Source organism: Nerophis lumbriciformis, linkage group LG14 (assembly GCF_033978685.3).
Source record: "Nerophis lumbriciformis linkage group LG14, RoL_Nlum_v2.1, whole genome shotgun sequence".
NCBI lineage: Eukaryota > Metazoa > Chordata > Actinopteri > Syngnathiformes > Syngnathidae > Nerophis > Nerophis lumbriciformis.
This window is the reverse complement of record NC_084561.2, coordinates 40,259,307-40,271,323: the sequence shown is the minus strand read 5'-3', so window position 1 is coordinate 40,271,323 and position 12,017 is coordinate 40,259,307. Positions and strand designations below refer to the sequence as shown.

Below are 12,017 nucleotides of genomic sequence, written 5' to 3'. Positions count from 1 at the left end.
AAGATGTGGCTCCTCGAAAGTAGCAGCATGTCAGGTTAGCTAGCCACTTTCCAAAAGCTTAATTAAGTCATTAAAGGGAATTAACTAACCATTAAAGTGCTAATTTTACAATGAGTTTTAAGCATTATATCCCACCCTCTTAGGGCTTTTAATACGTAATGACTTAAACTCTGCTTGTAGCTTTGTGTGTTGCTAGCCGTTTATAGCGATTTAGCGACGTTAAGCTACTAAAATGCAGCGCAAAGTTGGCGTTAGAGATCACAAGGAGTTAACAAAATGTTAGCATAGTAATAAAAAACTAAAGTAACACTTTAAGTGTCCTAAAATTGGTTGAATACAGCTTTGTTCTTGACTAGTCATGTGACTACCAGGATGTGGATCCCCCAAAGTAGCAGCATGTCAGGTTAGCTAGCCAATTTCCAAAAGCTTAATTATGTCATTAAAGGAAATTAACTAACCATTAAAGTGCTAATTTTACAATTAGTTTTAAGCATTATATCCCACCCTCTTAGGACTTTTATTGACTTAAACTCTGCTTGTAGCTTTGTGTGTTGTTAGCTGTTTATAGCAATTTAGCACAGTTAAGCTACTAAAATGCAGCGCATAGTTAACAATGGAGATCACAAGGAGTTAACAAAATGTTAACAGTAATAAAAAACTAAAGTAACACTTTAAGTGACCTAAAATTGGTTCAATACAGCTTTGTTCTTGACTAGTCATGTGATTACCAGGATGTGGCTCCTCGAAAGTAGCAGCATGTCAGGTTAGCTTGCCAATTTCCAAAAGCTTAATTATGTCATTAAAGGAAATTAACTAACCATTAAAGTGCTAATTTTACAATTAGTTTTAAGCATGATATCCCACCCTCTTAGGGCTTTTAGTACGTAATGACTTAAACTCTGCTTGTAGCTTTGTGTGTTGCTAGCCGTTTATAGCGATTTAGCAACGATAAGCTACTAAAATGCAGCGCAAAGTTGGCGTTAGAGATCACAAGGAGTTAACAAAATGTTAGCACAGTATTAAAAAACTAAAGTAACACTTTAAGTGTCCTAAAATTGGTTCAATACAGCTTTATTCTTGACTAGTCATGTAACTACCAGGATGTGGCTCCTCGAAAGTAGCAGCATGTCAGGTTAGCTAGCGACTTTCCAAAACCTTAATTATGTCATTAAAGGAAATTAACTAACCATTAAAGTGCTAGTTTTACAATGAGTTTTAAGCATTATATCCCACCCCCTTAGGGCTTTTAGTACGTAATGACTTAAACTCTGCTTGTAGCTTTGTGTGTTGTTAGCTGTTTATAGCGATTTAGCGACGTTAAGCTACTAAAATGCAGCGCAAAGTTGGCGTTAGGGATCACAAGGAGTTAACAAAATGCTAGCATAGTAATAAAAAACTAAAGTAACACTTTAAGTGTCCTAAAATTGGTTCAATACAGCTTTGTTCTTGACTAGTCATGTGACTACCAGGATGTAGCTCATCCAAAGTAGCAGCATGTCAGGTTAGCTAGCCAATTTCCAAAAGCTTAATTATGTCATTAAAGGAAATTAACTAACCATTAAAGTGCTAGTTTTACAATGAGTTTTAAGCATTGTATCCCACCCTGTTAGGGCTTTTAGTACGTAATGACTTAAACTCTGCTTGTAGCTTTGTGTGTTGTTAGCGGTTTTTTAGCGATTTAGCAAAGTTAAGCTACTAAAATGCAGCGCATAGTTAGCGTTGGAGATCACAAGGAGTTAACAAAATATTAACAGTAATAAAAAACTAAAGTAACACTTTAAGTGTCCTAAAATTGGTTCAATACAGCTTTGTTCTTGACTAGTCATGTGATTACCAGGATGTGGCTCCTCGAAAGTAGCAGCATGTCAGGTTAGCTTGCCAATTTCCAAAAGCTTAATTATGTCATTAAAGGAAATTAACTAACCATTAAAGTGCTAATTTTACAATGAGTTTTAAGCATTATATCCCACTCTCTTAGGGCTCTTAGTACGTAATGACTTAAACTCTGCTTGTAGCTTTGTGTGTTGCTAGCTGTTTATAGCGATTTAGCAACATTAAGCTACTAAAATGCAGCGCAAAGTCAGCGTTAGAGATCACAAGGAGTTAACAAAATGTTAGCATAGTAATAAAAAACTAAAGTAACACTTTAAGTGTCCTAAAATTGGTTCAATACAGCTTTGTTCTTGACTAGTCATGTGACTACCAGGATGTAGCTCATCCAAAGTAGCAGCATGTCAGGTTAGCTAGCCAATTTCCAAAAGCTTGATTATGTCATTAAAGGAAATTAACTAACCATTAAAGTGCTAGTTTTACAATGAGTTTTAAGCATTGTATCCCACCCTGTTAGGGCTTTTAGTACGTAATGACTTAAACTCTGCTTGTAGCTTTGTGTGTTGTTAGCGGTTTTTTAGCGATTTAGCAAAGTTAAGCTACTAAAATGCAGCGCATAGTTAGCGTTGGAGATCACAAGGAGTTAACAAAATGTTAACAGTAATAATAAACTAAAGTAACACTTTAAGTGTCCTAAAATTGGTTCAATACAGCTTTGTTCTTGACTAGTCATGTGACTACCAGGATGTGGATCCCCCAAAGTAGCAGCATGTCAGGTTAGCTAGCCAATTTCCAAAAGCTTAATTATGTCATTAAAGGGAATTAACTAACCATTAAAGTGCTACTTTTACAATGAGTTTTAAGCATTATATCCCACCCTCTTAGGGCTTTTAATATGTAATGACTTAAACTCTGCTTGTAGCTTTGTGTGTTGTTAGCTGTTTATAGCGATTTAGCAAAGTTAAGCTACTAAAGTGCAGCGCATAGTTAACGTTGGAGATCACAAGGAGTTAACAAAATGTTAACAGTAATAAAAAACTAAATTAACACTTTAAGTGTCCTAAAATTGGTTCAATACAGCTTTGTTCTTGACTAGTCATGTGACCAGGATGTGGCTCCCCCAAAGTAGCAGCATGTCAGGTTAGGTAGCCAATTTCCAAAAGCTTAATTATGTCATTAAAGGAAATTAACTAACCATTAAAGTGCTAATTTTACAATGAGTTTTAAGCATTATATACCACTCTCTTAGGGATCTTAGTACGTAATGACTTAAACTCTGCTTGTAGCTTTGTGTGTTGCTAGCCGTTTATAGCGAATTTAGCGACGTTAAGCTACTAAAATGCAGCGCATAGTTGGCGTTAGAGATCACAAGGAGTTAACAAAATGTTAGCACAGTAATAAAAAACTAAAGTAACACTATAAGTGTCCTAAAATTGGTTCAATACAGCTTTGTTCTTGAATAGTCATGTGACTACCAGGATGTGGCACCTCCAAAGTAGCAGCATGTCAGGTTAGCTTGCCAATTTCCAAAAGCTTAATTATGTCATTAAAGGAAATTAACTAACCATTAAAGTGCTAATTTTACAATGAGTTTTAAGCATTATATCCCACTCTCTTAGGGCTCTTAGTACGTAATGACTTAAACTCTGCTTGTAGCTTTGTGTGTTGTTAGCCGTTTATAGCGATTTAGCAACGTTGAGCTACTAAAATGCAGCGCAAAGTTGGCGTTGGAGATCACAAGGAGTTAACAAAATGTTAACAGTAATAAAAAACTAAAGTAACACTTTAAGTGTCCTAAAATTGGTTCAATACAGCTTTGTTCTTGACTAGTCATGTGACTACCAGGATGTGGCTCCCCCAAAGTAGCAGCATGTCAGGTTAGGTAGCCACTTTCCAAAAGCTTAATTATGTCATTAAAGGGAATTAACTAACCATTAAAGTGCTAAATTTACAATGAGTTTTAAGCATTATATCCCACCCTCTTAGGGCTTTTATTGACTTAAACTCTGCTTGTAGCTTTGTGTGTTGTTAGCTGCTTATAGCAATTTAGCAAAGTTAAGCTCCTAACTAACATGAGTATCATTGAATGTATTTTCCAGCAGAACAACAGGACTGGCCGCAAACAATTTGCAATCTTTTTGCTGTGATATAATATGCATTCAATGATGCTAACAATAGCTATCTAAATAGCTATCATTAGCCAACAACACACATGCTGTGCCACCAAATGCATTGAGCCGGCTGAATACCGTCTTTGGCCCCGGTGGGACCATTCGAACCGCAGGTGTAGCGCTCTTCGGGCAAAAGTAAGGATCCTTTTGCATATATGGGAATTTTGCTACAATTTTTCCCAATTTAGTCAAGTTTTATCGTCTCCTCTGCGATGCGCCAGAACTGAGGACTTCACTAAACTATCCAGTCTCTATTGTGTTTATTTGTTAAAGTCATTTAGCCTTTTGAGGTCCACTTTGTCACCGATTCTGTTCATAACTTTTATGGACAAAATTTCTAGGCGTAGTCAAGGCGTTGAGGGGATCTGGTTTGGCGGCTGAAGGATTAGGTCTCTGCTTTTTGCAGATGATGTGGTCCTGATGGCTTCAACTGGCCAGGATCTTCAGCTCTCACTGAATCAGTTCGCAGCCGAGTGTGAAGCGACTACCCAACTAGTCTACCCAACGTGTCCTGGGTCTACCCCGTGGCCTCCTACCGGTCGGACGTGCCCTAAACACCTCCCTAGGGAGGCGTTCGGGTGGCATCCTGACCAGATGCCCGAACCACCTCTTCTGGATCCTCTCCATGTGGAGGAGCAGTGGCTTTACTTTGAGCTCCTCCCGGATGACAGAGCTTCTCACCCTATCTCTAAGGGAGAGACCCACCACCTGGCGGAGGAAACTCATTTCGGCCGCTTGTACCCGTGATCTTGTCCTTTCGGTCATAACCCAAAGCTCATGACCATAGGTGAGGATGGGAACGTAGATCGACCGGTAAATCGAGAGCTTTGCCTTCCGGCTCAGCTCCTTCTTCACCACAACGGATCGATACAGCGTCCGCATTACTGAAGACGCCGCACCGATCCGCCTGTCGATCTCACGATCCACTCTTCCCTTTGCAGATGATGTGGTCCTGATGGCTTCATCTGGCCAGGATCTTCAGCTCTCACTGAATCGGTTCGCAGCCGAGTGTGAAGCGACTACCCAACTAGTCTACCCAACGTGTCCTGGGTCTTCCCCGTGGCCTCCTACTGGTGCCCTAAACACCTCCCTAGGGAGGCGTTCGGGTGGCATCCTGACCAGATGCCCGAACCACCTCATCTGGCTCCTCTCCATGCGGAGGACCAGCGGCTTTACTTTGAGCTCCCCCCTAATGACAGAGCTTCTTCCCCTATCTCTAAGGGAGAGCCCCGCCACCCGACGAAGGAAACTCATTTCGGCCGCTTGTACCCGTGATCTTGTCCTTTCGGTCATAACCCAAAGCTCATGTCCATGGTTCTCGCCTGAAAAATGGTGGAGTGCCATCTCCGGGTTGGGGAGGAGACCCTGCCCTAGGTGGAGGAGTTCAAGTACCTCAGGGTTTTGTTCACGAGTGAGGGAAGAGTGGATCGTGAGATCGACAGGCGGATCGGTGCGGCGTCTTCAGTAATGCGGACGCTGTATCGATCCGTTGTGGTGAAGAAGGAGCTGAGCCGGAAGGCAAAGCTCTCGATTTACCGGTCGATCTACGTTCCCATCCTCACCTATGGTCATGAGCTTTGGGTTATGACCGAAAGGACAAGATCACGGGTACAAGCGGCCGAAATGAGTTTCCTCTGTCGGGAGGCGGGGCTCTCCCTTAGAGATAGGGTGAGAAGCTCTGCAATCCGAAAGGAGCTCAAAGTAAAGCCGCTGCTCCTCCACATGAAGAGGAGCCAGATGAGGTGGTTCGGGCATCTGGTCAGGATGCCACCCGAACGCCTCCCTAGGGAGGTGTTTAGGGCACGTCCGACCGGTAGGAAGGCACGGGGAAGACCCAGGACACGTTGGGAAGACTATGTCTCCCGGCTGGCCTGGGAACGCCTCGGGATCCACTGAGAGGAGCTGGACCAAGTGGCTGGGGAGAGGGAAGTCTGGGCTGCCCCCGCAACCCGACCTCGGATAAGCGGAAGAAGATAGATGGATGGATGGATGGAGGTCCACTTTAGCGAAAGACTGTATACCTTTTATAGGTTTGTTGAATTAACTTTATAGCGACTACATTTACATCCACGTGACGTTACTGACACGTAGTGATCAGACAGTCTACAGTACAACATATCATAAACCGTTTATTTTTCCTTTAAAAAAAACAAAACAACGCCATATTATCGACGAATCGTCAACTTTGGGCAAAATCTGACAATTCAGATTCAACTACGACAATCCTTAGTCAAAGACAGTCCTAATGCAATGTATTTACCTTCGGGTGGTCATGGTGGCCAAGGAGATACAGGGCACCATTCTCTGAGATCCTGAGGACCTGCGCTCCAGTCCAGCCTTCTGCAGGAGTACGAGGGACAAACAGCACCCGGCAGCTCTCTATGCACTGCACAGCACAAGTCAACCAAATATGTTACAAAGTCAGTACTTCAAAATAAACTTCTGGGATAAAAAAACAAACAATGTAATTTACTTGGGGTGTAATGTTTTGTTTTAACAATGATTCGATACAAATCCTAATTTCATGTTTTTGCCGATACGATATTAGTTTATTTAGAACGATATGATCTGAAATGATTTAGTGAGTTGAAATCGATTCAGTAGCTTTTTAGTAAAAAAAATTAAAAATAAATCAACCAGGGTGATTTTCAAATAAATACTGGATAGTGCCGCCCTAGTGGCTCCCTGGAGCATTTTTTAAAAAAGGATTGAAAATGGAAAAAATGGGGGAAAAATATTTTTTTGTTTTGGTATGTTTTTTGTTTGATGACAAACATGACACAAACCTTCCCAATTGTTAGAAAGCCCACTGTTTAATATATTTGTGTGTATTTGGTGAACATCGTTGTGTCCTACTAATTTTGGCAGTTCTTGAATTCACCATAGTGTGGACTGTGACGCAACAGTTTGTTTACATGTAAAAATCTTCCACTCCTTTGTCTCATTTTGTCCACCAAAAGTTTTATACTGTGCGTGAATGCACAAAGGTGCGCTTTGTTGATGTTATTGACTTGTTGGAGTGCTAATCAGGCATATTTGGTGAGTTGCTAAGATGCTATGTAGGCTAGCTCTATATAAATATTGCATCATTATGCCTCATTTGTAGGTATATTAATATCCTTTACTTTTATCCTCTTTGTATAACATTTATATTTGAATGTCTCATGACACATGATCTCATCAATCAATCAATGTTTATTTATATAGCCCTAAATCACGAGTGTCTCAAAGGGCTGCACAAGCCACAACGACACCCTAGGCTCAGATCTGGGATGTCGTTGTGGAGCTTTGCGTGGGTCTGCCATTTAAAAAAAAAATCAGTTGTAGTCCAAAGTGATATCAATAAGTTAATCGTTGTGGGTTAGACTAGCTCATACATGCACATGCGTGCTAAAATCCTCCATTCTTGCCATTTCTAATAACAAGTAGTGCATAGTTCTAACCTAAATCGGTTAGTAGCCTCGATATGGAAGCGCTAAAAACTACAACGTGGCGGACAGGTGGGATCGCTGTCGAAGGGGGCTTGACCGGGAGGAGGACTTCGGCACGTAAATAACACCGCCCACAAAATGTCGCATTGTGAAGTGACAGCCAGAAAGCAGCTTGAAGATAGTATGTATAACAACATCTATAAATCAGACATGTGATTTGACCACAATGAAAAAGACTGAAAAAATTTCCGGGGGTCTAGGGGACGAAGGCCCCCAGCCAGGTCCGGGGTTTTTCACCAATTTAACATGCTAAAATTAACAAAGACAGCACCATTTGAAGAAAATATTTTAGTGTTTAAAGACATGAAAACATCATTAATAGAACATACATAACCCAATTATCCTAATGAATCACTGTATATGGTTCAGTTCCAACAGTATTTAGTCATAAATATTTACATCTTGTGTTCATTTCACATCATACTTGCCAACCTTGAGACCTCCGATTTTGGGGGGGCGTGGTTGGGGGCGTGGTTAAGATATATATGTATAAGAAATACTTGACTTTCAGTGAATTCTAGCTATATATTTTTATTTTTATTTTTATCTTATTACATATACAGGTAAAAGCCAGTAAATTAGAATATTTTGAAAAACTTGATTTATTTCAGTAATTGCATTCAAAAGGTGTAACTTGTACATTATATTTATTCATTGCACACAGACTGATGCATTCAAATGTTTATTTCATTTAATTTTGATGATTTGAAGTGGCAACAAATGAAAATCCAAAATTCCGTGTGTCACAAAATTAGAATATTACTTAAGGCTAATACAAAAAAGGGATTTTTAGAAATGTTGGCCAACTGAAAAGTATGAAAATGAAAAATATGAGCATGTACAATACTCAATACTTGGTTGGAGCTCCTTTTGCCTCAATTACTGCGTTAATGCGGCGTGGCATGGAGTCGATGAGTTTCTGGCACTGCTCAGGTGTTATGAGAGCCCAGGTTGCTCTGATAGTGGCCTTCAACTCTTCTGTGTTTTTGGGTCTGGCATTCTGCATCTTCCTTTTCACAATACCCCACAGATTTCCTATGGGGCTAAGGTCAGGGGAGTTGGCGGGCCAATTTAGAACAGAAATACCATGGTCCGTAAACCAGGCACGGGTAGATTTTGCGCTGTGTGCAGGCGCCAAGTCCTGTTGGAACTTGAAATCTCCATCTCCATAGAGCAGGTCAGCAGCAGGAAGCATGAAGTGCTCTAAAACCTGCTGGTAGACGGCTGCGTTGACCCTGGATCTCAGGAAACAGAGTGGACCGACACCAGCAGATGACATGGCACCCCAAACCATCACTGATGGTGGAAACTTTACACTAGACTTCAGGCAACATGGATCCTGTGCCTCTCCTGTCTTCCTCCAGACTCTGGGACCTCGATTTCCAAAGGAAATGCAAAATTTGCATGGTTGGGTGATGGTTTGGGGTGCCATGTCATCTGCTGGTGTCGCCTGAGCAGTGCCAGAAACTCATCGACTCCATGCCACGCCGCATTAACGCAGTAATTGAGGCAAAAGGAACTCCAACCAAGTATTGAGTATTGTACATGCTCATATTTTTCATTTTCATACTTTTCAGTTGGCCAACATTTCTAAAAATCCCTTTTTTGTATTAGCCTTAAGTAATATTCTAATTTTGTGATACACGGAATTTTGGATTTTCATTTGTTGCCACTTCAAATCATCAAAATTAAATGAAATAAACATTTGAATGCATCAGTCTGTGTGCAATGAATAAATATAATGTACAAGTTACACCTTTTGAATGCAATTACTGAAATGAATCAAGTTTTTCAAAATATTCTAATTTACTGGCTTTTACCTGTATATATATGTATTTTTTTTTTATTACATACATACATACATATATATATATATATATATATATATATATATATATATATATATATATATATATATAAAGAAATACTTGAATCTCAGTGTTCATTTATTTACACATATACACACACGTAACACTCATCTACTCATTGTTGAGTTAAGGGTTGAATTGTCCATCCTTGTTCTATTCTCTGTCACTATTTCAGAACACACACGTTATACAAATATACATTATAAAATCAATAAGAAAACGGGAGCTCTAATTTGGGAGTCTGAATTAGGATCAGAAGTTCCTATATAAACATTGCGCACTCACGTCGCCTTTTTGTATTGATTACTGCAGCTGTGCAATGGATTTATTCACAAATACAAACTACAACTCACAAACACTTTAGAGTTAGGCTCCACCATCAGCATGTGTACTTAAACTTATAAAGATCACATGGATATTATTCAGTGAGTTGATTCACCAAAACTAACCTGTTATACAGGAGGAAAAAGCACACAGGACGTTTCAATTGTTCACAGACTGGTCACTCTCATCAGAATGACAAGACACTTCCGGTCTGCAGGTGATAGCATTCAATTGGGAAGAAACGCCCTACTGCCCCCTACTGACCAATGTGAATACTGATAAATGTGTAATGACAGCTCCAAAAACAAATTCAAACCACAAAATACAATAAATAAATCAACACAAAAATGTGACACATTATGGGTGGGTCACATATGCATGTACAGTAGATGGCAGTATTGTCCTGTTTAAAAGTGTCACAACATTGCTGTTTACGGCAGACGAACTGCTTTACGGTAGACGAAAACTTGACTGCTGTTGTTGTGTGTTGTTACCGCGCTGAGAGGACGTTAATGAAACTGCCTAACAATAAACCCACATAAGAAACCAAGAACTCGCCCTCGATCATTAGCTGTTTATATTGTGGGAAAGCGGACGTGTGAACAGGCTGTCAACACGTCACTCAGGTCCGCATGGAGCTGGAGGGGGCGTGGCTTCCAGCTCCGCTTGAATTTCGGGAGAAAATTTGTCCCTGGAGGTTTTCGGGAGAGGCGCTGAATTTCGGGAGTCTCCCGGAAAATCCGGGAGGGTTGGCAAGTATGTTTCACATCCACAGGTGTCACATTGATCAGTGTTATTATCTACAGTTTATTTACAGTATTACCACATTACTTCAGTTCACTTCACACATTAGCTTTTTCGGAGAGCCCTAACATGAGCTTTCCTTGCAAATTTCTGAGCAGCCTGCATTTTCCTTTTGGTCTCTGCTTTTGTAGCTTCTTTTTTGGATTTCACTGCCAACTTCTAACTCTTGGACTCTCTCTCCACTTCCATCTGCTCTAGATCATCCCTGTACCTCTTGCTTGAGGTTCTGATCTTGAGACACAGTTTTCCATTGACAGGATCTATGACAATGTCTATTCCTTAATGTCTTAACTTAATATTTCAAAATAGTATTATATGCAAATTTATTTCAAATAAATTGTTAACTGGAATCAATAAGTCTACATGTGTTTTGTGGACTTGGAGAAGGCATTCGACCGTGTCCCTCGGGAAGTCCTGTGGGGAGTGCTCAGAGAGTATGGGGTATCGGACTGTCTGATTGTGGCAGTCCGCTCCCTGTATGATCAGTGTCAGAGCTTGGTCCGCATTGCCGGTAGTAAGTCGGACACGTTTCCAGTGAAGGTTGGAGTCCGCCAAGGCTGCCCTTTGTCACCGATTCTGTTCATAACTTTTATGGACAGAATTTCTAGGCGCAGTCAAGGCGTTGAGGGGATCCGGTTTGGTGGCTGCAGGATTAGGTCTCTGCTTTTTGCAGATGATGTGGTCCTGATGGCTTCATCTGGCCAGGATCTTCGGCTCTCACTGGATCGGTTCGCAGCTGAGTGTGAAGCGACTGGGATGAGAATCAGCACCTCCAAGTCAGAGTCCATGGTTCTCGCCCGGGAAAGGGTGGAGTGCCATCTCCGGGTTGGGGAGGAGATCTTGCCCCTAGTGGAGGAGTTCAAGTACCTCGGAGTCTTGTTCACGAGTGAGGGAAGAGTGGATCGTGAGATCGACAGGCGGATCGGTGCGGCGTCTTGAGTAATGCGGACGCTGTATCGATCCGTTGTGGTGAAGAAGGAGCTGAGTCGGAAGGCAAAGCTCTCAATTTACCGGTCGATCTACGTTCCCATCCTCACCTATGGTCATGAGCTTTGGGTTATGACCGAAAGGACAAGATCACGGGTACAAGCGGCCGAAATGAGTTTCCTCCGCCGGGTGGCGGGGCTCTCCCTTAGAGATAGGGTGAGAAGCTCTGTCATCCGGGAGGAGCTCAAAGTAAAGCCGCTGCTCCTCCACATCGAGAGGAGCCAGATGAGGTGGTTCGGGCATCTGGTCAGGATGCCACCCGAACGCCTCCCTAGGGAGGTGTTTAGGGCACGTCCGACCGGTAGGAGGCCGTAGGGAAGACCCAGGACACGTTGGGAAGACTATGTCTCCCGGCTGGCCTGGGAACGCCTCGGGGTCCCACAGGAAGAGCTGGACGAAGTGGCTGGGGAGAGGGAAGTCTGGGCTTCCCTGCTTAGGCTGCTGACCCCGCAACCCGACCTCGGATAAGCGGAAGAAGATGGATGGATGGATGGAATCAATAATGCGACTCTTTGAATTTCTGTAATTTCATAATATATTTT

General features: G+C 41.7%; 1 protein-coding gene across 2 annotated transcripts in view; it reads right to left on the bottom strand.

Annotated features, from left to right (window-relative positions):
• Window positions 1–12,017, bottom strand: part of LOC133616367 (uncharacterized) — a 34,490-nt gene that overhangs the window by 1,161 nt on the left and 21,312 nt on the right. For both annotated transcript variants that reach the window (XR_012050827.1, XM_061975539.2), the window contains exon 5: window positions 6,262–6,387. Coding sequence is in view for 1 of the 2 variants with exons in the window: in XM_061975539.2 (XP_061831523.2) it covers window positions 6,262–6,387 (126 nt within the window). In the remaining variant the exon portion in view is untranslated. The remainder of the gene's footprint in view (window positions 1–6,261; window positions 6,388–12,017) is intronic.